The sequence below is a fragment of the Lampris incognitus genome, chromosome 15 (assembly GCF_029633865.1).
Source record: "Lampris incognitus isolate fLamInc1 chromosome 15, fLamInc1.hap2, whole genome shotgun sequence".
NCBI lineage: Eukaryota > Metazoa > Chordata > Actinopteri > Lampriformes > Lampridae > Lampris > Lampris incognitus.
The window spans coordinates 13,747,721-13,773,966 of NC_079225.1; the positions used below are offsets into that span (position 1 = coordinate 13,747,721).

A 26,246-nucleotide genomic window follows, 5' to 3' on the forward strand; every position below is an offset into this window, starting at 1 on the left:
AATGAGGAAGTACAGTAAAGTAAATGTTGGCAAAGAAGAAGTGGGATAGTCAGAGAGATGAAGAAAGTAGTCACGAGTACAAGGAGATGCGGCGTAAAGCAAAGAGAGAGGTGGAAAAGGAAAAGGCGTATGGTGAGGTGTATGACAGGTTAGACACTAAGGAAGGAGAAAAGGACTTGTACCGATTGGCTAGACAGAGGGACCGAGATGGGAAGGAGGTGCATCAGGTTAGGGTGATCAAGGATAGAGATGGGAATGTGCTGACAAGCAAGGAGAGTGTATTGAGAAGGTGGAAGGAGTACTTTGAGGGGCTGTTGAAGAAAATTAGAGCAAGAGAAGGTTGGATGATGTAGGGATAGTGAAACAGGAAGTGCGGCGGATTAGCAAGGAGGAAGTGAGGGCAGCTATGAAGAGCATGAAGAATGGAAAGGCAGTCAGTCCAGATGACATACCTGTGGAGGCATGGAGATTTTTTGGAGAGATGGCAGTGGAGTTTTTAACTAGATGCTTTAACACAGTCTTGGAAAGTGAGAGGATGCCTGAGGAGTGGAGAAGAAGCATACTGGTACCGATTTTCAAAAATAAGGGTGATGTGCAGAACTGTAGCAACTACAGAGGTATAAAGTTGATCAGCCACAGCATGAAGATATGGGGAAGAGTAATAGAGGCGAGGGTAAGAGGAGAGGTGATGATCAGTACTTTTCAAAATTAAGTGGTACAACAAGCAAGCACATCATAACTGCTCTAAAATCTATCTTTGCCAGACACGGGGCACCAGATGAACTTGTTTCAGATAATGCAAGGCATCTAGTAAGTGCAGAAATGCAAAGGTTTGCTACCAGCTGGGAGTTCAAGCATACCACCTCGAGTCCTGAGTTTCCACAATCAAATGGCCAGGCAGAACGAGCCATTCGAACGGTAAAGCGTCTGTTGAAAAAAGCACAGGAGAGTCACACAGACCCATACATCGCTCTATTAGAGTACAGAGACACGCCGCTGGATGGAGTAGGCTACTCCCCCGCACAGCTGCTTATGGGTAGGAGGCTGAAATCAAAAATACCTGTGTCCAAGAGCCTGCTGAAGCCACGAGTATACGAACACGTGCGGAGCAAGTTGATTAACAGGCAAAACAAGCAGAAACACTTATTTTGATCGTGGAACAAGGAAACTGCCAGAGGTGAAGAAAGGAGAAAGAGTAAGAATCAGACAGCAGAACACAAAAATGTGGCAACCTGCCGTGATGCTGGATAAACAGGACAAGCCAAGGCCATACATAGTACAAGCCGACAATGACCAAATCTACAGAAGGAACAGAAGACACATTCTGAAGACAAAAGAAAACAGGATTTTACCATAACCAACAGAGACTGTGGAACACACACTTGATCCTCCACAACTGATGGATGATGGACAGCTCCATGCAGGACGAGAACCAGAACGAGGTGAAGTGATCCGAGAAAGACTCTTATCTGAAAGACACTCACCTGCAAAGACACCACCACCACCAGCGTTCACTCCAGAAGGAAACTCACCTGTAAGGCCTCATTTACCAGTTGTCTCTCCTAAGCCAGCAGCTACAGATGAGACTGTAAAAACCACACGTTGCGGTCGACCAGTTCGACTTCCCTTGAAGTTCCGAAACTAATGCTGAAAGAAATCGAGAACTGTTAAAACTGTGTTGTTCTCTGTGAAACTTCAGTAAAAGACTGAGTTGACTCTTTCTATTGCAACATATTGAAAAAAAAACTGTTATGTACTAAAAGATTATGGAAATCTCAGTTAGGGAGTTCATTGATGCAGCAGTTTGGTAAAAACCCTAATTATTGACTTACTATTACAAGATGTTGTTAACTACTGAGTATTCTGGTAAAGTTCAAAATAAATAACTAGAAAAAAGGGAAATGTGACGTATTGAAGTTGTAGTACTGGAGGGTACCTCTAAGTGACGCTGTAACCTCGAGAACGCCACACTGTACTGATATACCACAGTCGAATAAGTAAACGTTGTCCAGTCTACCTCAACCTGTCTCACGCTTGGGTCTGATACACTACAGACCCAAGGACAAAGCACATTATTATACCACTCCAAAATAGGGTTGTGTGAGGAACCGTAACGATGTCGTTTTGGAGTAAAGCACAAAAATGCTCTATAAATATTCGGATGGTCCGCTGAAAAGCACAAACCGCCTAAACGCACGACGTTTCCGCCGGGCGCGGCTCTATGACGTCAGTCTGCGACGCGGTTATGTTCCGTCCTTCGCCTAGGATTCAAACCGCACCGGGAGGTACGGCAGCGTAAAAAAAAAGAAGAAAGAAGCTCAGTATCACGTATTAGCCAATCAGAGGTAGAACAGGGCGAGTCATGACTTCGCCATCCTAGGAAAAAAATCGCTTTACATTTTAGAAGCAGAGCGTTTTGCCTGCCCGGTCGTTTCGACTTGTCGATTTGGTCTCCCCCCCCCCCCCTTGTGCTTCTACCATGGGTAAATAAGGCTACGCAGTTAAATGGTTTCTTTTTTGATGTTTTGATCGTGTTTGTTGTTATTTCATATACATTGTTGTCCTGTAGCCTGCAGTCAATACAGTTAAAGGTCCAGCTATGAAGGATATGGATCAAAGAGTAGTTAAATACCTTCATCCTCCTATGTCACATGCAGTGCCTGTTAGCAGGAGGAGGGTACTGACTCTTCTTCTCCTGCTTGAAAGGCTCCAGAGGGCGGGTAGGAGGAGAAGGAGCCGATATTGGGTGCATCCCTTCAACCAGCGAAGGAGACAACAGGGGGAGTTTTATCACCTTGTGGCCGAGCTGAGGCTGGACAGCCAACGCCATTATCAGTATTTTAGGATGAGAGCGGAGCAGATGGATGAACTTCTGTCCCTCATTGGCCCCGAACTGACCAGACAATCGACAAACTACCGAGCCGCCATAGAGCCCAAGCAGAGACTGGCTGTTGGACTTAGGTGAGCTGCAGACGTCACAGACAATAAATCACTGACCACAAGCTTAAGAAACTTTTTAATATGCACAATTCTCAGCCACAGAAAAATATTATTTTGACACTGCAGAATAATAAATATATTAAATAACTGTCCAAATTTCTATTGAAAATATTACAAAATTTAGATTTAAAAATGTACAATTTTTAATTATTATTAAATATCAAGTCAACAAAAGGCATTTTCAAAACAAATTCGTACCTTCACATTTTTAAAACCAGTAACTATTTAGCAAGCTTTGCTCCGTACTACAGGTCCTGCGTAGTAAGACCCCCCCCCCCCCCCGTGCTGCCATCTTCCCATTGTGGGTTACTGCTGGAGGACAGCGTTTGAGTGTATACCCCTCTTGGTCCTGTGATGTTTTGTGGGGGATGGGGAATTGGCCGAAAGCCTACTGGCCGGGAGGTGGGACCGAAGTACCCTGTGATTGTGTGTGTGTGGGGGGGGGGGGGGGCTTGTGGCAGGGCTGTACGTATGTTTTGTTTTTGTTTTGTGCACATAGCACTGACAGAGGTTGATAGTTTCGTAGCACAGGCCACAAAATTGTAGCACAAGTATAAAAGGTCTGTCACCATCTCTAAAAACAACCACAAGTAGTGTAGTTACTTAAACAAGTATGTAACTAGCGAAGGACATGTTGCATACATCCATCCATCCATTATCCAAACCGCTTATCCTACTCAGGGTCATGGGGATGCTGGAGCCTATCCCAGCAGTCATTGGGCGGCAGGCGGGGAGACACCCTGGACAGGCCACCAGTCCATCACAGGGCCCACACACACACACACACACACACACACATTCACACTACTAGGGACAATTTAGTATGGCTGAGTCACCTCACCCACATGTCTTTGGCCTGTGGGAGGAAACTGGAGCACCCGGGGGAAACTCACGCAGACACGGGGAGAACATGCAAACTCCACACAGTGGACGACCCGTGACAACCCCCAAGGTTGGACTACCCCGGGGCTCGAACCCAGAACTTTCTTGCCGTGAGGTGACCGTGCTAACCACTGCACCACCGTAGCACCATGTTGCATACAGGGCACAAAATCCAAACCTTAACAAGAGATGTTTTCAGACAAACATTTTCTTTATTTGCCCATAATGGTAAATTGCAGGGACATGACAACTGTAAAGAAAACATCAATATTACGCTTCTCTGCTACTGCTGCAATCTTTTCTGGAGCCTCCCTGCACCCGCAACAGAACAAGAGCTGCTGTTTTGCATCGAAAGTTAGCAAGAGAAATCTCTTTTCCACGCAATGTTATATCTATAAAGTTTCCCTTTTGTTTCGCCCTTAATTTCCTTCGGCAACATTTCTTTCGTTTCCTCTTTTGTTTCTTCCTCGCGGGCTTGTTTTGGGTTTCGGTTGCGCACTTGAAAATATCGCTTCATTTCCTCTCTTCATCTAGCTAGCTCGACTCACTGAGGAAACAGCGTAGAGGCAACCGCATAGGAATTATTCCCTAGGAATTGTGGGAACTGGTGTTGGATGTATGGAGTCTACGCAGCCGGGGAAACGATTTGTAATCACACAATAAGACTACCACTACCCATAGAATAGCGATGCGCCGTCGATTCCCCTCACACACAAACTCTCCATTCACACAAATAAGCAGCTCTGTCTCACACAAATGCAAGACTGTATTGCTCTGGTAATACTGTGGTAAATTCATTCATCGCACAAACCATTTTTTTCGTAGCACGTGTGACATGCACTGTACAGCCCTGTGTGTGTGTTGGAGGATGAATGGGTTGCCAGTCGTGGGAGGACAGTAGTTTGGTGGTGTTGGGCTGTGCCTTTTTCAAGGTTATGCAAAAGGTTCAAAATGCTTATTTTGGCTTGTTGCCTCCTGTCCTTTTCCAGTCTGTGCAACATTGGCACAAGGCTTAGTGCAAAGTGGTAAGATTCATCAAGTTCATCATCTGGCATATGCGGTTTGGGAATTGGCTCTTGAAGAATGGACATCAGCCGCTCCCCAATGTCTGTGGTCTGTGGCTTCCTCCTTGTGTCCTTAGTAGCACATTGTGCCACTGCTGGTCTTGACATCAGCTCCCTGGGGCTACGGGACCTAGAGGGCCTTTCCCTCTCTCTGGAAGTTGTGGGTATGGAAAGTGATGGGGATGGAGATCCAGATGTGGTTCTCTGTAGCTGCTGTAAAACTCCAGGGGTACTGCAACTGGATGGTTCCTCAGATCCAGATAGTGATTGAGGGGTACCAGATCTCTCCCTGTCTTCCACATCCACTGTTGATGGACTGCACAAGTTGCTTTTTGAACTTTATAAAAACAAACAAAGAAACAGACAAATAAATAAATAAATATAAATTAGTCCTTGCAATTTCTTTATGGAATAATCTGCATTGGAATTTAATAATTTTAAATTATAATCTCTCAAAAAATTAGTGTTGCTATAGTCACCAATACTGTTATCACATTGGTAAAGACTTTACTAATTCCATGAAAATGACATGTGTTAAAATAATTTAATACAGACCTTCTTGGTTGTAAGTGGGGCAAAAGGAAGGACATTATCTCTGCATACTTCCAGTCCTTTTGAGTGCCACCTGCTGGTCCACTTGGCAGATTTTTTTTCCTGCTTTTTACAAAAGCATCCCTTAATGCTTTCCATCTCACCTTGCAAACATCGACTGAAACAAAGAAGAGAGACAGATGAATAAAAGAATTTCACATGTAACTTATCTTCGCTTTTTTTCCTCCCTCACAGATACTTGGCTTCTGGGGACTCACTGGTCAGCCTAGCGTTCAGCTATCGCCTAGGGCGGTCAACTGTAAACAACTCTGTACATATGGTGTGTGCAGCCATTGAAAAAGGGATGATGGAGCGGTTCTTACCCAGGCCAACACAAGACACTTGGAAGGAGGTTGCACAAGGCTTCTGGGAAAAATGGAATTTCCCAAATTGCCTGGGGGCAATAGACGGAAAACACGTAACCATACAAGCACCACCACCGACCGGAAGTCATTACTTCAACTACAAGAAGACATTTTCCATAGTGCTTTTGGCGCTTGTGGATGCTGACTACAGGTTCCGGGTAATTGAAGTGGGGGATTTGGGAAGAATCAGCGATGGTGGGGTGTATGCCGGATCGGATTTGGGGAGAGGAATGGAGACCAGAACACTTCATGTGCCACCCAGTACCTCTCTGCCTGGTGCTGCTCACCTGGATGATTTGCCATTTGTCATGGTGGGTGACGCAGCTTTCCCACTGAAGCCATACTTGATGAGACCATACCCCGGACAGAACCTCACTCATCAAAAGAGGATTTTCAACTACAGACTTTCAAGAGCAAGGATGGCGGTGGAAAATGCCTTTGGCATTCTGGCCTCCAGGTGGAAAATATTTCATCGCAAAATCAACCTTCACCCTCAAAATGTGGACACACTTGTGGTGGCTGCATGTATCCTTCACAACTTCTTGCTTGCCCCTAGCGAAAACCAGAGGTTGCTGGATGAGGAAGAGCAGCTAGGGAGACACATGGCACCAGTAAGAAACATGGGAGGGAACAGGGCATCAAGAGAGGCCTGTAATGTGAGGGAGGTCTTCTGCACCTTCTTCAACTCCCCTGAAGGCAGTGTGTCTTGGCAGGACAGAATGGTGTGATAGCATGACCAAAAAGGTTACTGCTGACCCAAAGAAATTGCACATATAAATTTGTAAATACCTCTTTTTGTTTTTCAGATGAGTTATTTTTTTTAATCACGCTAGGAAAGGATTGTAAAAAGCTGATAAATTATTATGCTCCCAAAGACACTAATTGTTGTAATTGTGAAAGTCTCTTTCACAATGTCTTCTTTTTGAAAATAAAATTTAAGAAAAAACCTTTTTATCTGGGAACTTAAGTCTGCCGAAGTATTCTTGTCAGCCTCTTCACAACATTTAAACGTGTGGTTGTGGAAATGATCACCCAAAACTCTTGCTACCCATGGGAAACGAGGTAATGCCATAGAGCCATTAATCAGCAATTCACATTTGCAGAAGAAAAGCCAGACAGTGGGAGTGACAGGACTCCTAACACAGTGGAGTGTATGTGCACAGCATTGACACTGGGTAGTTGGTAATACCCTATAACAGTGGTTCTCAACCTTTTGGGGGTCCTGGACCCCCTGCGTATTTTTGATCTACCCTGAGGACCCCTCCACCTGATCTTGGGGGAGGGGGGTTGCAATTTGATAGAAACAGTAGAAACTGCATTTTAAATTGCATTATAGCATTTATTCACTCTTTGGGGCAAAAATAAGAGCTTTCAGTTGTAACTTAGATATAGTTAACAAAACAGAATTCTTATGCAGTAACTTTCAGATATATATGTAACAAAACAGAATATGTATTCAGCTCTTATTTTTGCCCCAAAGAGTGAATAAATGCTATAATGCAATTTAAAATGCAGTTTCTACTGTTTCTATCAAATTGCAACCCCCCCTCCCCCAAGATCAGGTGGAGGGGTCCTCACGGTAGATCAAAAATACGCAGGGGGTCCAGGACCCCAAAAAGGTTGAGAACCACTGTGTTAGAGACAGGCGACAAACGGTACAGCTTTAAAGGGCCTTATTTAAATATCTAAACAAAACGTGTTTACTATCCATAACAACGTCTTTATAATGTTACACAATCCTGTACAGTAGGTGGCGGCATACACCTTTAACGTTGGTACTTAGTACGCCGGTAAAAACAAAAGCCGAAGAAGAAGACGACGAAGAAGCCGAAGAAGAAGACGACGAAGAAGCCGAAGAAGAAGACGACGATAAAGCCGAAGAAGAAGACGACGAAGAAGCCAAAGAAGAAGACGACGATAAAGCCGAAGAAGAAGAAGAAGCGGAATACGAGTTAAAAAACAAAACAAAAGAACAAACAGAAGACGACAACGAGCGGCATGTGTCGTAGTGACATAACTTACTCGTGTTTTCAGAGAACCGGGTTTAATTTCTTAACCTAAACTTGTTTTTCCGGTCCTTGTTCAGGGGACATTTGCAGACCGGGACAACCGTATAACACGTCTGTTGTCCATCAGCAATGGCTGGAAACCCTGCAGTCGTTATGCGCCTGCTGGCTTCCGCCTACGCCGTGTCGGAAAAGGCTGGTGCCATTGTCAGGAATGTCCTCTACAGTGGAGAACTGGGCATTGTGGAAAAGGTAGGAATTGATTCCCATTTACATTTGTTGTTAAAATACCAGCCAAGTTCAACGGTGCACCTAGATTGTGCACAGATACGACTTTTAAGACCCCATTAAAGCATGGATGTACCGAGGAGGACAGTTATTTCCCAAAACACATGGAGGTGCTGTACAAAAAATATCCAAATTCATCTGAGGTGTATTGATGACAGCAGGTGATTTTTAAATGTGGCTTTATTGCTCCATCAGGTCAGGAGGGAGGCAAAGGAATAGAATAGTAACAGTAAATAGACCGGAGTGTATTGTTTGAAACCTTTCTTCCCTTTTTTTCGTCTGAATAGACTGGGGCTAATGACCTGCAGACAATGGCGGACAGACTAGCACAGCAGAGCATCTGTGCTTCTCTCTCCAAACGCTTCCCCAAAATTACTATAATTGGGGAAGAGGTGAGTGTTTGGAAGGAAAAACTGTTTTTTTCTATGCGAGGGTGTGTGTGGGGGGGGGGCTGGAGTGTGTGTGTGTGTGGGGGGGGGGTCACAATATTATGTACTATACCACCCACAAAACAGTGCATTAAAAAGTTGATCATCCCTGTCCTTTTCATGCAGGAGCTTCCTGCTGAGGTGGTAATGGAAGACCTTATTGAGAATGGGCAAGCTGAAGAAATCCTCCAGAAAACTTGTCCAGTTGAATACAGTGACCTGAAAGAGGAGGAGGTACTAATTCAAGAGATTTAAGGACACCGCACATTTGCTAGTATTAGATAGTCTAGCTAGGCCAGTAACGTATATAGGATGAGTATGGGAATTACCAATGAGAATTACCCACTCATCAAGAGGAGCAAGTATATCATGATTTAAAAGTAATGCTGGTGATAAGGTTGGTTTGGAAAGTGAGAGGATGCCTGAGGAGTGGAGAAGAAGTATACTGGTACTGATTTTCAAGAATAAGGGTGATGTGCAGAGCTGTAGTAACTACAGAGGTATAAAGTTGATCAGCCACAGCATGAAGATATGGGAAAGAGTGATAGAAGCTAGGTTAAGAGGAGAGGTGACGATTAGCGAGCAGCAGTATGGTTTCATGCCATGAAAGAGCACCACAGATGTGATGTTTGCTTTGGGAATGTTGATGGAGAAGTATAGAGAAGGCCAGGAGTTACATTGTGTCTTTGTGGATTTAGAGAAAGCATATGACAGGGTGCTGAGAGAGGAGGTGTGGTATTGTACGAGGAAGTCGGGAGTGGCAGAGAAGAGTGGTGCAGGATATGTATGAGGGCAGTGTGACAGTGGTGAGGTGTGCCGTGGGAATCACAGATGGGTTCAAGGTGGAGGTGGGATTACATCAAGGATCGGCTCTGAGCGCTTTGGACAGTTTGACGGATGAGCTGAGGCAGGAGTCTCCATGGACTATGATGTTTGTGGATGACATTGTGATCTGTAGCGAGAGTAGGCAGCAGGTTGAGGAGAACCTGGAGAAGTGGAGGTATGCACTGGAGAGAAGAGGAATGAAAGTCAGTAGGAGCAAGACAGAATACATATGTTTATTCCGTCTTGCTCCTACTGAGAGGGAGGACAGCAGAATGGTGAGGATGCAAGGAGTAGAGGTGACAAAGGCATATGAGTTTAAATACTTTGGGTCAACTGTTCAAAGTAACTGGGAGAGCGGAAGAGAGGTGAAGAAGAGAGTGCAGGCAGGGTGGAGTGGGTGGAGAAGAGTGTCAGGAGTGATTTGCGACAGAAGGGTACCAGCAAGAGTTGAAGGGAAGGTTTACAAGTTGGTAGTGAGACCAGGTATGTTGTATGGTTTGGAGACAGTGGCACTGATGAAAAGACAGGAGGTGGAGCTGGAGGTGGCAGAGTTAAAGATGCTAAGATTTTCATTGGGAGTGACGAAAGACAGGATTAGGAACGAGTACATTAGAGGGACAGCTCAGGTTGGACAGTTTGGAGACAAAGCAAGAGAGGCAAGATTGAGATGGTTTGGACATGTGTGGAGGAGAGATGCCGGGTATATTGGGAGAAGGATGCTGAATATGGAGCTGCCAGGGAAGAGGAAAAGAGGAAGGCCAAAGAGGAGGTTTATGGATGTGGTGAGGGAGGACATGCAGGTGGCTGGTGTGACAGAGGAAGATGCAGAGGACAGGAAGAGATGGAAACGGGTGATCCACTGTGGCGACCTCTAACGGGAGCAGCCGAAAGTAGTAGTAGTTAGTGATTAGGTTGGAAATTAACAAGGCCGTAACATCTATATCTAATAATTCACTGACTAAAAAAATACAGGTAGCATCACAATCTTAAGAACATCTGCAATGTTTTTCTACCGATGCTTGAACGTATTCTCACTGATTTCTAGAAATGATTACCTCATTGTGGTGCTGTAACGCTTTTGAACAACTGACTCCACTTCACAGCTAGTTGTTTGGGTCGATCCCCTTGATGGCACAAAGGAATATACAGAAGGTAATCTTTTCTAATATCTGTTTTTTATTTTATTTTTTATTTTTCCCCATGTGTCTGACTATCCAGTTCTTGACCAGGAGGCCCTCTAAGTGTATTTTTAAATACATCTAGCATTGAACCAGGTTTCATACAATGAATGACACTGATTTCAAGACCACATCCAGTAGCTATTACAGTCTAGCGTCTCTGGTATTCTCCTGGTCTCCTGGCCAATACGGCTACCCTGATATTTCACACTGATCAACAGATTGTAAATTGTAAAATTCTGTGATGCCTAATTACATGACAAACAAGGGTTTCAACCCTTGTTTGTTATGTTTAATCTTGCTCAAATCATAAGTCTTCCATTGATCATTTTGGCCTCACTAGGTTATATTCTGGCTCTTTCAAATTAGGGAAAATCCAGAATTTTTCCTCATTATTTTTCCCCTCTGATCTTTCCCTCCTTTCTTTTTTTTCCCCATCTGGCCCTATCTTTCTGCTTCTACTGACCAGCGGCGAGGTATCTCCATTTTCCAGAGGAGGCCCAGATTCCTCACACAGGGTCGGACCCCTCTCAGCTTCTCAGCACAGCCCTCTGTATGGTGACAGCTAGAAGGCAGCAGGAATGTCTGAGAGGGGCAAATTCATAGAACCCTTTACCCCGGCAGCATTAGTTAGCCTGGCAGGGATGGGCAACATGATCCAGAAAGGGCTGGTGTGGGTGCAGGTCTTTGTTCCAAACAAGCAGTTACACACCTGATTCTATTAGTCAACCAATAGTCTTTGCTAAGGACCTTGATTTGTAGACTCAGGTTTGTAACTGCTTGGTTGGAACAAGATTATTGGTTGACGAATAGAATCAGGTGTCCAACTGCTTGTTTGGAACAAAGACCTGCACCCAACCGGCCCTTGCTGGATTATGTTACCCATCCCTGGTGGTTTGTCACCTTTTAAAATAGGGGTGAAGTGGGGTGTGTGTGTGGGGGTAGTTGTGTACATGAAAATGACAGTTTGAACTTAAGTTGATCAAAATACACGTTCCTGTCCTACACCTGCAGGCTATTGTAACATCTAACAGCCCACCGTAGAACATGTTTTGCATAATCTAATGCAGTTTGTTTGTTAACCGATCTCCATCTAACATACTGGTTATCTTTTGATCTAAGGGCTCCTGGATAACGTGACTGTACTAATTGGTATCGCGTATGGAGGCAAAGCCATCGCTGGTGTCATCAACCAGCCCTTCTACAACTATCAGGTACAGGCGTAACACAGTGATACTGCTGCAGCTGTGCCCCGAAAGCTGTCGCCAACACAATAAACATAGGTGCACTATCCTTAAAATCCAGTGTTTTGTTCTCATCAGCTCGGAGCGAAGGCAGACTTAGGAAGGACTATTTGGGGAATGCTTGGATTGGGAGCGTTTGGATTTCAGCTGCAGGAAGTCCCAGGCGATCGACGCATCGTTACCACCACTCGTTCCCATAGTAACAAACTAGTAACCGACTGTGTAGATGCCATGGAGCCTCATGAGGTCATAAGAGTGGGCGGAGCTGGAAATAAGGTAAGATTTAGATGACAGCACATGGTGAATTTCAAACAGTAAAATTAAATATTAACTCCCCCAAACAGCCTACTAGTAGACAGACCAGGAAGCACTTCTATAGATTAAGTGGAAAATATATCCAATAGTTAAAACTGTAATTAGTTGTAAGCAGCGTTTTTGGTGGGTGTGTATGTTCAAATGGTGATTTTAATTCTAGTCTGAAGTTATATTTTATAACTGCAAACCAAATGGTACACACTGCAGCATAGACAGACTATGTGCAGTACGTCTCAGTATTCTGGAGCACAAGAAAACTGCTTGCTTTACTCCACGGATCATACCACATCTGTTGTGTCAGATCATTTTCATTATTATTTCATTATCAGATCATTTTCATGCATTATTTGCCTGTCCTGTTAATGTTGGCACAGATATAATTGCTACTCACCACGCTGATCCGTCCTCTGTAGCTGCATTTGCTCAGCAGCTGCCTGAAGTCTTGGCTCCTTTCACTGTAGTGACTGACTGTTGAAAATTTCACTAGTGACTTAAACGTGGCCCTCTCCTCGATTCAGTCGCACCTCTCACTACCAGAGCCAGGTGACTAAAGAGGCCTACACCTAACGGTGAGACACGTGCTCTTAAGCGGGCCTGCAGGAGACTGGAACGTAAATGGCGAAAATCAAAATGAGAAGTTTGTTACCTATCTTGGCACGAGTGTTTACTGAAATGCAAACGTGCTTGAGCTGCTGCTAAAGCAGCGTATCTCTCTCACTTAATCAATATTAATAAACATAACCCCAGATTTCTCTTTGACACGGTATCTAAACTTACTAAAAAGCAGCCGTCTGTTAGCTGCTCACCATTCACGGCCCATGAGTTTCTAGACTTCTTCTGCAATAAGGTTGATGAGATCATAAACACAATTAGTTCTTCAACTCCAGCTACTCCCGCAGATCCTGTCTTACCAGATTCATATCTGTACAATGAGTCACTGATAGTCCCTTTTATTATAGCTTTTGACACTTTGACTAAACTCGTGTCAGCTTCTAAACCAACTACTTGCCTACTTGTCCCTTTACCAGCAAAACTTTTTAAAGACCTCTTACCTTTCCTTGGACCTACAATGCTAGACATTGTTAATTTGTCACTTTCTGCTGGCACTATTCCCAGCAGTTTTAAGACAGCTGTGGTCAAACCTCTACTTAAAAAAACTGCACCTTGATCCAGGTTCTCTTAGTAACTATCGACCAGTCTCTAATCTTCCATTCTTTTCTAAAGTACAAGAGAGAGTTGTATATCAACAACTTCCGACCCATATAGAAGAAAACTATCTATATGAACCTTTCCAGTCGGCTTTCAGTGTCTTGTCACTCCGCTGAAACGGCTCTGATCAGAGTGGCGAACGATCCTTTACTTGCTATGGACTCTGATTTCACTTCTGTGCTTCTACTACTGGACCTCAGTGCAGCCTTTGAAACCACTGATCACTCCATAATACTATTAGACAGAATACATTATAATTTCTTTGTCTCTGGCTTAGCTGTCTCTTGGCTTAAGTCCTACTTATCTGGAAGAACACATTACGCCTGCTATAATAATATCAAAACGAAATTCTCTGACGTGTTGTGTTTGATCCCAGCCTTTCCTTTGAAAAGCACATTAAAGAAATCACTTACTTACGTAACATAGCTAAAATTCAGTCTTTCCTGTCCGTGGCTAACACAGAAACTCTAATACAGCGGTGGCTAACCATGTGCCATGGAGAGTCATGTGTATGCAGGTTTTCATTCCAACCAGACTCCACACCGGGTGATTTCCCTGATACATTCTTCCTCTTTAGTTGAAGGGTTGCTAATCAGTGAAATTACCTGGTGTGGAGTCTGGCCGGAATGAAAACCTGCATACACATGGCTCTCCATGGTACATGGTTTAACCACCCCTGATCTAATACATGCATTTGTTTCATCCAGACTTGATTACTGTAATGATCTGTTTTCAGGTCTGCCACATGCTGGTACTAACGGTCTTCAGATGGTTCAAAATGCTGCAGCTAGAATCCTAACTAAAACTAGAAAATTTTACCATATTAATACCAATTCTTTCCTCCCTTCATTGACGTGCTATCCATGTTAGATCAGACTTCAAGGTGCTTCTGCTGACTTGTAAAATCCTAAATGGGCTTGCCCCATCCTACCTGTCTGATCTCCTTAAACCGTACATTCGATCTCGAGCTCTCTGCTCTCAGAATACAGGGCTCCTGTGTGTACCCAAAATTAGCAACTAGCTAAGCTGGCTATTTAGCCAAAGCCAAAAAGGTTTGGTGGTACGGCACAACTTTATTTATCCCCCTCAGGCGATTGGGCTGCAGGTCAAGTTCTCAGACATAAAAAAGAAAAAAAACCTGAAAAATCAGATAGGACATGCAATATTAAACAATTAATAGATTTTTTTTTAAAATAAGATTTTTTGGTAACACTTTAGTATGGGGAACATAAAAAAACTTAATTACTAGTGAATTAGTAATGATCAAGATGTCACTTGAGTATGGGGAACATATTCTAAGTCACAAAAACTTAATTTACAGTAATTTAACACTATGAACACTTGTAGTTTTGTGTTTTGTTATGTAAGAACAGACCATATTCATTAAGTGTTAGTAAGGGAGAATAACTCTTCTTGTGGTACTACCACCTTATAAAGTCCATACTAAGCAAAGCATATTAAGATGGTACTACTAATAAGCAATAATTCTGAGGTTATAGAGGGAAAACTCATAGTTAATGGCTTACTGGTTGTATAATAAGGCCATGCAGAATAAGGCATTAATGAGTACGTAATAATGACCAATTAAGAGCCGATATGTTGCTAATTTGCATGCTAATAAGCACCTAATTAATGGTGACTACGTTCCCCATACTAAAGTGTTACCGATTTTTTGAATAAGAGCACTCCTGCTCTAGCTTCTAATAGCCCTTCCTGCAGTATGGAAGACAGCATCTGCAGCATGAGTGGGTGCAGGGTTGTGGGGCGCTCTTCCACTTCCTTTTTAATAGCCCAACAGCCATGGCTGTGAGTATGGTCAGCTCAATGTTTTTTTTCCTGCACCTTCTATTTCGTCACAATACACAGTCCCTCTGGACCACCGAATCAACTGTTGAGCAGATGGCACATATCTTTAATTCTCCTCAGGATAAACAGCAACACTAGGTTACATTGCTTTTCAAACTATCTTGCTACCATTGCATAATATCTTATAACTTTATCTCTGTCAGTATGATTTGATTTTGATGTGGTTAATTTTATCATACTTTTTGGCTGCGATAGTTTTTTTTAATCTTTTGAATATATGCTCTATCCAGCATAATTGACATGCAATTAAGTTGCTTCGCTTACTTTCTTACATATTCCCCTAATGGCCTCTACAGATTATCCAGCTCGTTGAGGGAAAGGCCTCTGCCTATGTCTTTGCCAGTCCAGGATGTAAGAAGTGGGACACTTGTGCCTCTGAAGCCATCCTTCATGCCGTAGGAGGTAAACACAGCCTTCCTGTCTGATGGGTTTGTACTGTAGCAAGCGTATCAAACACTTCAAGTACCTAAGATACCGAAAAATTTAAACATATGCATATGAATATATGAAACATATGAAGAGTCTGTCAGCTGCATCACCATGCAAGTGTGCTCCTGTACACAACTTTAAAAAAAAAAACTTTTCTAGATTTGCTGCATGTTTTTCTCTACAGCGACAAATTTAAGCCCATGTCACATTTACAAGATTTCTGTTATTAAAAAGAAACAGACGTCTTGCTGTATCGAAAGAAATGATAACTTTTTTGAAATACTTTTCTATTTTTTTTTTTCCTTTTGCAGGAAGACTGACAGACATGCATGGAAATGCATACCACTACGATGCCAATGTAAAGCACATGAACTCTGCTGGGGTGCTGGCGACACTACGCAACCACCAGTACTATGCCAGCAGAGTACCACAGTCAGTGCTGCAAGCCCTGAAGTCAAACTGAGACTTAACGCAATCAGAAAGCTGTTCTCGTTTGTGTTGCTGGGAATTAATCCCCAAGTTGAAAATCTTGAGTAGAATCAAAGTTTCTGCGCACGGGAGCAGAAGTAACGCAGGGATGGGGACCTCTTGACTCGTTCAAAAACTACTATAAATTCTTGGTAAACGGTTTTTGTTTTGTTTTTTTAGAAAATGCAGTGCCAATCCTACAGGTATGATTATTTGATCGTTATATGGTTATTGCGGGACATTTAATAATGCTGTATGATATTAAAGGCACCGATCTGCATAGTCTATATTCAGTACTATGCATGCAAAGTAAGGTTTATTTTTTACCAGTCAGTAAAAGCATCTGGTCCTACTTAATGGAGCATTATGGTTGCATATGTGTGATAGATTCAACAGTGATGAGTTTGTTTAAAGCTAGGCTCACACACATGAGTATCCTGAATTTCAGGAGTGCTGGAGTAATTTTGGGTTCACGACTCGTAACTTTTTAATTTGCACTTTTAACCCTCAGTTTAAAATGTTCATATATTAACTACAGCCACGTGTAAAGACCTTTTATACAGAACTATAATTTCTTACTTTTGGCTGAAACAAAATTAAGTATTACTTTTCAAAGGTTAGATTATCACAGACTGAAATGCTGATTGTAATTCTTCAGTTAAACATTTAAAATGATTGAAAACACAAGGAAAAGGCAGACAACAGCACTTTCATTTATTTCACTCAGTTTGAACCAAACCTGTACAAATCTCAAAACTGTTTTTTTTAACAACGTAAAGTCCAACTGAAGACCTATAAATTTACAAGGCAATCGGCAACATAAAAAAAAAATCCTTAACGAGATGGAAGTTTTTTTCTTTACTTAAATACCACTAGGTGGAAGTACTATGGCTTAATGCAGTGTGCTTGCACTGGTAAGCCAGGAAATGCCCTCGGACATGACTCGATGAGCGTGTACTCAGTGTCTTCATGATTCCAGCTTATAGCAAATGGACTGGACTTTCAGGAGATCAGTGTCTGGAAGAGGTCATTTAATTCTGTAAATATCCACACCAGGTGTTTTGTTCTAGGCTGTGACCACTTTCCAAAATAAATATACTGATGGCTACCTTGTAGTCCAATTTGGTTTTTTTTAATCCAAAAATGAAAATGTAAAAAAGAAATGCGCGCTAGTGCAAGAGTGCGTCACAAAAACTGTCCACAATGGGTGACAATAGACTCCAATGATGTCAGCCACTGTAATGTATAGTCGTTTATAACATATTTTCTTTTTTTGCTTTGCACGAGCAACTATTTCCAATTTTCCTACTAAAGACACAATTTGCAGCTTTGGGTTTAATCACCGATCTTTTCTATGTGCAAAAAGGTTTCACAAAGTAATAGAAAATCGGATCCATTTTAACCCCTAGGAATGCCTACAATGCATGTTTCCCTTTGAAACCGTCGCTAATAGTGATCAGAACCGAGTCTCAGCATTGAAAACCTGACGTTCTACAGCAAATAATCAGACAGGCACAATGGAAAACCCACTTCAACGTTTCTTATTCCACAGAAACAGAGAGCTCGTTGGGCAGAAGCGGGCTGGTGATGAAGAGTATGAAATGAACACTGGTCTGATGTGGAAGAACACCGAGGGTCCATTTGATACAGTGTGAGATGTTTATGGTTTCTATAAGCTTACGTAGGCTATAATGAATGAGTGGCTTACGGTGATGTGTATGCTTGCATACAAGAAATGAATATTTCTAGCAACTATTATTGCGCCTGTATTTTCCAGGTTCTATTTCAATAATATCTCCATGGGACGAGAAGATGTCACTTAGTTGAGTGATGAAACATGTCAATAAACGTATCCAGATGAAGTGATTCAACCTTCTTTGACCACGGGAAGAGAAAAAAAATGCATTCGTTTGTCCAAAGGAACATACTAGCAATAACAAACCAGTATAAATCACTGGAAATGCGAAAGAACAGTTTTAGTGACTGAGTAAACTACTTGGAACATTAGTAGAATAAATGTAAGACAAAGGGGATACCTGACCCAGTAGTTTGAAATAATTAGTTTTTACAACAGCGAGGGCAAAGACCCCATTTCAATCACACAACCACACACGCCTTCACAATGGCACTATGATAAATGCTAATCCCAAAGGCAGAGAAGCATCCTTTTTCAAACACGTTGCCCATTCCGCAACATGTCTGCTTCATACTGCTGATAAGACTAGAATAGCGAGGACTGAGCAACATTATTTCATGGCGTTGGAGGGGGGAAAAAAACATAACCACCATCACATACAAACACATGAACAAGCCAACAGTGAGGGAAGGCTGTAGTGTTTTAAAACAGCCTGGAGGTTTGCTGCCAAAGGGAGGAGGAAAGATGGAGCCTGCAGCTCACCTCTTCTTGGGGGCTTGAGCGGTACGGGGAGGGGTGACGGGGCGTCCTGAATTCACGCCCCCGTACTGGTACTTGGCCTTTTTCTCTGACGGCTTCAGGATCTGAAGGAGAAGACGGGTAATGTGGTCATGAGCATACATAACAGCAAGCCATCATCAGCATCATCATCACCTGCCTGCATCTGACAGAGAGAGAGTTGAGTCTTTACCTGGAAGGAGCACATGAGGGACTCGTCTACACTCATCATTCCCCCCGCGTTGTCAAACTCGCCACAGTAGTTGGGGGCAGAGAACAGTGTCACCAGCTGTCGTTTGGCAAAGAACTCGTATCCATCTTCAACAACCTATGGAGCCACAAAGGACAAGCTGCTGATAGCCACTGCCATAAAATTCATACACAACTCCTCACAATACATAAGGATTTTTTTTTTTATTAATGACACCCTTTTCATTATCAAAACATGAATTCCTGGTAAGCGTTCGAGGGCAAGCAAACTTCCTGTAGAAAATCAAACAGCAACCAGTCTGGTAATTCGTTCACTTAAGCAGAAACTAAGCCCCCTAGACCATTTTAGTGAGTTTGCAGACATGTACAAGTTAAAAACCATGTAAAGGTTAAAAACATGGCTGGCTGGCTGGCTGGCTGGTCTTGGTACTCTGTGGTATTAGCATAGCAGGATAAACTTAGCTGCAGCTAATCGGTATGCCAGCATCTATCAGCATTGACAGACAGACAGAACCAGCACTAACAATTGTCAATAGTACTGTCAATGCTGCTTCTTTGGCACACCTTCATCCAACAGATCCGTCAGCAGCAGCTATGTTTATCCTGCTATGCTTACATCACAGAGTACCACGGCCAGTCTGCCATGTTTTTAACCTTTATGTGGTTTTTGAACTGTAGATGTCGGCAAACTCACTAAAATGATATAGGATTTAGTTACTCTAACAAGTAACAATGAGTGCAACCAGAGGGGGGCCCATTTTGTAATGGATTGCAAAATAAACCCCCATCATTAATTAAATTTGTTCTTTTTAAGTCTATGCAGCAACCGTTTATAAATCCAATTCAGTGGTTAGGGCCCTATGAAATCTGTTCTATTTTTTTCCCATTTTCTGTTTTCTCAGGGGTGCTGGTCTCCTGTGATGCTGGTTGATTTGACATTTTTTCTCTCTCTATCCCATTCAACAAACCCACAAGTGTTTAATGACATGTGCACGCTGTTTTGCGCACATTCATGTGCACAAAGGCGTAGAAGCGCAACAGGGTTTCTGCAAGGGAGAACGACCGACAGGATGGTTTTAAGAACAAATTACTTTAATTCCTGATTATGTTCACATATTTTCTAATAATTACAAATCTCCCGATTCCACACAGTTAACTGAACTCAATTTTTATGTCTCCATTCCGTGATTTCACCCTCGTTTTCAATTTTGCAAAAGTCATAGGTGGGTGGCATGGTGGCACAGTGGGGTGGCATGGTGGCACAGTGGTTAGCACAGTCGCCTCACAGCAAGAAGGTTCTGGGTTCAAGCCCCAGGGTAGTCCAACCTTGGGGGCTGTCCCGGGTCATCCTCTGTGTGGAGTTTGCATGTTCTCCTCATGTCTTGCGTGGGTTTCCTCCAGGGGCTCCGGTTTCCTCCCACAGTCCAAAGGCATGTAGGTCAGGTGAATCGGCCGTACTAAATTGTCCCTAGGTGTTAATGTGTGTGTGTGTGTGTGTGTGTGTGCCCTGTGATGGCCTGGCGGCCTGTCCAGGGTGTCTCCCCGCCTGCCACCCAATGACTGTTGGGACAGGATCCAGCATCCCCGCAACCCTGAGAGCAGGATAAGTGGTTTGGACAATGGATGGATGGAAAAGTCATAGGACCTTTATTGTTCCATAACTGTCCCCTTATTATTTCTTCCCAAGTCCAACACATCAGTTCGGGTTAAATTAAGGGTACTCTGCAGTATCACTTCACAATTCCTTCCATTCATAGGCAGGCTTGTAAGTTACCTGATGGGCTCGACAAATGAGGTCCAGGTCATGACGATTGAGAAACTTGCTGACCACGTCAGCACCGAAGGTGAAAGAGACGCCACGGTCATTCTCCCCCCAGCCCTGGACATCTTTGTCTGGATCGGACCACAGCAGGTCACACAACAAGCCTAGCAGAAACAGGCAAGACATACTAGTCAGCAACGCAAACTCAACAATTTGTAATGCATACTTTCATAGAACTCTCTTCACAGGATAGGCCTTAACAGGGGCATCCAGATTGTTGAATACAGTCTGAAAATAACCTCTTTTTTTTTGCCCCATGATAATTATGGTAAAACCTCCAGCAAAATTACCCAGAGTGATTTGACCTAGAATGATGTCACAGAAGATTTACCAACATTAGTAGTAATATTACACATAGTTATATTATCGTTAAAATGTAGAACAAACAAGCAGCTTGGACTATCTACTGATTATAGTAGTTATGCAATGAGCAGTATAAGGGAGCATGGTCTGTGGTACTGTCTACATAGCCTTATCAGATTTCATGCTATCTAGACAGTACCATAACAATTTGATTTTGGCCTCGATTAACAGTCTAATAGTCAAAGAGAAATACTGGCTATTGGGCATGACTGATTATAATGTATCCGGTGAGATAACCAACTGGCTCTTTCCTTATGACCTCATGTTACAGATGATTTATGAAGATGGGGATATTGTCCCCACTTGTGCCTTAACAAAGACACTGAGGCTACCATACCTGTATCAGGGACATCGGTGGGTCTCATGATGCGGCGAATTTGCTCCATGGACTGCAAATCAGGCGACAGCCCTGAGGGGGACATGGCGATATCAAAGTCCACACAACAAATCTTGGATGCATATCATCAATGCACACGATGGATAAAGGGGATTCTTGTGTAAAAAAAACAAACAAAAAACAGACGGTTTACTAACCTCCATGGCAACAGAAGATCTTTTCGTCAATAATTGCAGCAATGGGCAGACAGTTGAAACAGTCTGTGAAGGTCTTCCAGAGCTTTATGTTGAACCTCCGCTTGCCTGGGGGAAAAACAAAAAGGAATTAGAACTACAAAGAAACTGTGTTTGTAGGACACGCAATGGAGCTTTTATAAGGGGGATATTGCTGAATGTGAACATCCATATATGGTATTTATATACCCTAATATGACTACATTAATCTCCATAATAACAAACTGCACTATTATTTACCAGTCATATATGGAAAAAAAAGTAGATAATGGTCCCCCTTCTCTGGTTTCCAGAGTCGAACAGGTTTACAAATGTTGTGTATGCTTTCACCCGAGGGCTTTCCTCAGGTGAAAGCATAAAATGTCTCAGTCATTACCTTGTGTGGTGATCTCTTTTAAACAGCACATTATTTCATATTTAACATGCATTGTGCACTCGCAGCAGGCATATCTCAGTGCACCCGCTTCCCATCTTACACTCGTCGTAGAAGCCATAGATGCGGTTGATGGAAGCACACTCGTGGTTCCCCCTGAGCAAGAAGAAGTTCTCTGGGTATTTGATCTTGTAGGCCAGTAGCAGGCAGATGGTCTCGAGGGACTGTTTCCCTCTGTCCACATAGTCCCCCAAGAACAGATAGTTGGCCTCAGGAGGGAAGCCCCCATACTCAAATAGCCTCAGCAGGTCTGTGTACTGCCCATGTATATCACCTAAGTGGGGAAATAATAAACTCAGCTCATGATTCCAGTTGATATTGCTGGGTACATAGTCTAGCTAGCATCATCACAGTTATGAACTCCAAGCAATATTTTTTTGACAAGTTTTGTCTTGTGTTTATATTTCTAATGAAAATTGATGGTATTAATTCAACTAGAAGGATCAAATAATAATAATAATGGATTAAATTCATATAGTGTTTTACAACTACAAATATGGAATGATGTAACAGTCATTGACCTAAAGAATGCTTTGTTGCAGAAATATGACTTTTTACCAAGTTTTGGTTAATCATATAGGCTAATGTCTATAACTAGAATCATTACATTTTCACTTTTTGTACCACACTAATACATGCCAAGCGGTGGATTAATTTGTCCAAAGAGTGCATGTATTTTCTGCATGTCATTGCCGCAGCAGGAATCAGACACATACAGCCTGTAGCAATAGCTCCATGCTAAGAAAGTGATGAATGCCTACTTCAAAATAGAATAAGAAGCCAGACATGTTTTAGCTGAGATGGAGGCAGTTCTTGAAAGGATGTACGCCAGAGACAAAAGACTTCATCTCTGTGAAGAGGAGAGATGCCGTGCTCCCGCCTTCACTCCTGCCTACACAGGGGGACACTCTGGAGAATGGCCATTAATATCCTCCTGCTCTACTTACAGTGCTCAGCTGCATGGCTCTCCACCTCCACGCTAAATCATTTTAACAAAGGGCTGTGGCCTACAACCAAAGCCCTTTGATAAGGGGAGTGGGGGGGGGGGGACTAGGGCATTCTGGAACCCTTCAGTGGCTAACACAAAGTTTGGATTGTTTTGCCTATCCTACGGGCATCATCTATGATGGAAAAGAATAATAAACCCTTATATAAAACAGCTGAAAGTAAAGGTTGTGTCTTTGTGTTTCATTAGAACTTAAAGTATACAAACATGCACTCTTTGAACCCTATGAAACTGAAGCGGCCTCAGTGAATTTCCAAGGGAAACAAGAACAAAGAAAAATCAAAGCGACAATTCATGCGACAGTCACGATACCCACCGCAGATTTTGAGCGGCGCTTCCAGCTCCAGCAGGATTGGCTGGCTGAGGAAAATTTCCCGGGACTTGATGCAGAGCCCTCGTACCTCCGCCTCCGTCATCTGTACTATCTTCCCTGGACGACATCCTCGGACTGCAAAGGTGCAAAAAGTGCATTTATCTTCACAAAGGATGATTGTGAAAGACGCAAGGGGAAATTCAGGAATCATTTGGGACTTTGGACCAAAGCTATCAGACGCAGTTACTTCATTTACCTTATGAAAAAGTAAATATCGTTCCCTCCCAAATCCTCTTGTGATTACACAGCTGACATAACTCAAACCAAATAGAAACATTTCGCAACACCGATGTGCAACATCTTCAGTGGAAGAGAGCCGTAATATTGTTTGCGTTCTCTTCCCTTGTGATTAAAACACAGATTAATTCAAGTTAAACACATTGTTGCTGCACTTCATCAATAAACTGGCCAGGCAAAAAAATGTGCAGCTTGTCTGCACAAATGAGTGAATGAGAGCGGCGTACCCCAAGTAGGCCAAATAGTATACCGTGGCAGAATTTAGGATTAAGCGCCCTAGAATAACACATTAACCAGTTGGGTAATGATAATAATAATAATAATATAATAATTACATTTATATAGCCGTGTACTGTACTGCAAAGTGTTAGGCCAATGCAGGCTTCTAGCAGGGCGCCTACTGACGTTCAAGGCTCACCATAGCCCACGTTACAGAGTTTGAGTCCCACCTGAGCAGAAGTGGGTTAAGGGTCCCAGAAGCAGGGGGTTTGATTCCCATCAAAACAGAACTGGGTGGCCAGAGGCGGCGGGATCACCAAACTCCTGATTTGACTCCATCTCCCTACTGAGAACATCTGCTTGGTCAGACGTTCAAATTTGGTCTTGTTTATTTTCATCCTTTCAACGCCACCTTCTTTTTACCCGTGCGCTTCGAGCTCATGTAAAGTACAATGGAGTTGCTTTTTAGCGTACAAAACCCGATTGGTTTATTAACTGATTTATTTGATTGATTTACCGACCGACTGGAGGCGTGGCCAACACGGCAGCGGGCTAACGTTACGCCAGCAAGGCCACGTTACGTTACTTGGCAACCGCGCATCAAGAGCTCGACTGATTTACCGACCGATTGGAGGCGTGGCCAACACGCCAGCAAGGCCACGTTACGCCAGCAAGGCCACGTTACGTTACTTGGCAACCGCGCATGCAGAGCTCGACTGATTTACCGACCGATTGGAGGCGTGGCCAACACGCCAGCAAGGCCACGTTACGTTACTTGGCAACCGCGCATCCAGAGCTCGACTGATTTACCGACCGATTGGAGGCGTGGCCAACACGCCGGCAAGGCCACGTTACGTTACTTGGCAACCGCGCATTCAGAGCTCGACTGATTTACCGACCGATTGGAGGCGTGGCCAACACGCCAGCAAGGCCACGTTACGTTACTTGGCAACCGCGCATGCAGAGCTCGACTGATTTACCGACCGACTGGAGGCGTGGCCAGCACGCCAGCAAGGCCACGTTACGTTATTTGGCAACGGCGCACGCCGAGCTCTGACCCGCGGGGCTCCCGCGCAGTAACGTTACACGTACGTTACTTCCCTCCCGTTTCTCCGTAAAGCGTTACGTTCTCCCACCGGCCCTCGGTTTCGTCGCCAGCGGCCCCCCGGGGGAAATTAATAATCGATATTAGCTGTTGGGGGGGGAAACCCCGGGGCAGCTAAAGCCTTCAGCGAGCTAGGAGTCGGCGCCGACCGACGGGCTAACGTTACGTTACTGTAGAGAGGCGCCGGATCTGCGGCCGTTAGCTTAGCCGCGTCCTCGTCTCAGCAGACGAACGACGCCGCAACACGAGAGAGGCTGGATTCGGGTCCGGACCGGCACTAAGAACAGCGTCCGGGTTCCCTTCGAGCGGAGAGAGGCGAGAGAGAGAGAGAAACCAGACCAGACCCCCCCCTCCCCCCGTAACGGTACGCTACCTTCCAGCAGTCGGGAGATGATGCTGTCAACGTTCAGCTCACTCTCCGCCATCTTTCTGATGGCCACAGTTTAGGCAGATGGACAAACTTTGCCCAGAAATCCGACTGGGAGGCAACCCCCCCCCCCCCACACACACACACACACACACACACACACACTGAATCCAGCCAACGCTCCCAGCGACGTTTTGCCCCCCCCCCCAAAAAAACGGGTAGAAACTTGCAGGCAAGCGATCAGAAGGAATGACTCCGAAGTAGTTTGGGATATAGTATTTCAGCTGCGAAGTGTGCCAGACCTCCTCAGTAGCGTGTTGCCTGTAAAACTGAGTATCTGCCGTCTGGGAGTCTGGGCTCTTATACAAGGCTGCAAGTTGAGCGTCAGGACAAATTTTCCCTGCTCTGAAAAAAATGAAACGAAGATGACCGGAAGTGTGCACGCTAACATGTAGTGCAGCGTTTCTCAACCCAGTCCTCAAGGACCCCCTATCCTGCAGATTTTCTTTGCAACCCTGAGTAGGCACCTGTTTGTAGTTATTCAACCAATCAGCAAATAATTATGTCAGACGTTGCACACCTTGCATAATTAAGTGCTGTGAGATGGTTGGTCGAGTAAGTACAAGCAGGGCCGCCTATGCAGGGTTACAATGAAAATCTGCAGGATAGGGAGTCCCTGAGGACTGGGTTGGGAAACGCTGATGTAGTGGGATTACTTTTAACATTTTCAAAGACGCACAAACATTTGATATAAAGTCAGTGATGTCATAGTGTGGCCTGTCTTGTTATTTCTGACAGTGCCAAGATTTCATTATGTTTGATCTAGATTTTAGTGTATGCCACAATCAGAGGATAACTTGAATCAGCCCCTTGAGGCAAATTTGTGATATTGGGCAATACAAATAAAGTTGACTTGGCTTGTAAGCATGGAGACAGAACATGCCTACTCAGTTTGTACAGACAACCTTCG

At 43.7% G+C, this 26,246-nt stretch overlaps 3 protein-coding genes across 4 annotated transcripts; 2 read left to right on the forward strand and 1 right to left on the reverse strand.

The window, feature by feature from the left end:
* Window positions 1-2,666: 2,666 nt before the first annotated feature.
* On the forward strand, window positions 2,667-6,853 carry LOC130125489 (uncharacterized). The gene is made up of 2 exons (XM_056295064.1): window positions 2,667-2,961; window positions 5,733-6,853. Exons 1-2 carry the CDS (start codon window positions 2,846-2,848, stop codon window positions 6,628-6,630), a joined length of 1,014 nt encoding a protein of 337 aa, XP_056151039.1. The 5' UTR covers window positions 2,667-2,845; the 3' UTR covers window positions 6,631-6,853.
* An 855-nt stretch (window positions 6,854-7,708) lies between these two features.
* Window positions 7,709-16,164, forward strand: bpnt1 (bisphosphate nucleotidase 1). 2 transcript variants are annotated; one of them, XM_056294041.1, is made up of 9 exons: window positions 7,709-8,160; window positions 8,484-8,588; window positions 8,751-8,858; window positions 10,553-10,601; window positions 11,097-11,180; window positions 11,750-11,841; window positions 11,950-12,147; window positions 15,558-15,663; window positions 16,002-16,164. In XM_056294041.1, exons 1-9 carry the CDS (start codon window positions 8,041-8,043, stop codon window positions 16,151-16,153), a joined length of 1,014 nt encoding a protein of 337 aa, XP_056150016.1. In that variant the 5' UTR covers window positions 7,709-8,040; the 3' UTR covers window positions 16,154-16,164. The 2 variants fall into 2 exon arrangements, with proteins under 2 accessions (XP_056150016.1, XP_056150017.1); XM_056294042.1 differs by lacking the exon at window positions 11,097-11,180.
* Window positions 16,165-18,525: 2,361 nt separating this feature from the next.
* Window positions 18,526-25,399, reverse strand: LOC130124715 (serine/threonine-protein phosphatase PP1-beta catalytic subunit-like). Its single transcript, XM_056294043.1, has 8 exons — window positions 25,283-25,399; window positions 23,292-23,423; window positions 22,013-22,243; window positions 21,501-21,605; window positions 21,304-21,375; window positions 20,556-20,707; window positions 18,765-18,899; window positions 18,526-18,657 (listed from the first exon to the last, which is right to left on the reverse strand). Exons 1-8 carry the CDS (start codon window positions 25,332-25,334, stop codon window positions 18,553-18,555), a joined length of 984 nt encoding a protein of 327 aa, XP_056150018.1. The 5' UTR covers window positions 25,335-25,399; the 3' UTR covers window positions 18,526-18,552.
* Between the last annotated feature and the right edge of the window lie 847 nt (window positions 25,400-26,246).

Excerpts from the sequence above, each read along its gene's own strand:
- LOC130125489 (XM_056295064.1), top strand. The coding sequence starts at position 2,846 with ATGAGAGCGGAGCAGATGGATGAACTTCTGTCCCTCATTGGCCCCGAA. Across the intron at positions 2,962-5,732 it reads AGACTGGCTGTTGGACTTAG|ATACTTGGCTTCTGGGGACT; the intron begins GTGAGCTGCAGA and ends CCTCCCTCACAG.
- bpnt1 (XM_056294041.1), top strand. The coding sequence starts at position 8,041 with ATGGCTGGAAACCCTGCAGTCGTTATGCGCCTGCTGGCTTCCGCCTAC. Across the intron at positions 8,589-8,750 it reads TTACTATAATTGGGGAAGAG|GAGCTTCCTGCTGAGGTGGT; the intron begins GTGAGTGTTTGG and ends CTTTTCATGCAG. Across the intron at positions 8,859-10,552 it reads GTGACCTGAAAGAGGAGGAG|CTAGTTGTTTGGGTCGATCC; the intron begins GTACTAATTCAA and ends TCCACTTCACAG.
- LOC130124715 (XM_056294043.1), bottom strand. The coding sequence starts at position 25,334 with ATGGCGGAGAGTGAGCTGAACGTTGACAGCATCATCTCCCGACTGCTG. Across the intron at positions 23,424-25,282 it reads CATCTCCCGACTGCTGGAAG|TCCGAGGATGTCGTCCAGGG; the intron begins GTAGCGTACCGT and ends GCACCTTTGCAG. Across the intron at positions 21,376-21,500 it reads GATCTTCTGTTGCCATGGAG|GGCTGTCGCCTGATTTGCAG; the intron begins GTTAGTAAACCG and ends TGTCCCCCTCAG.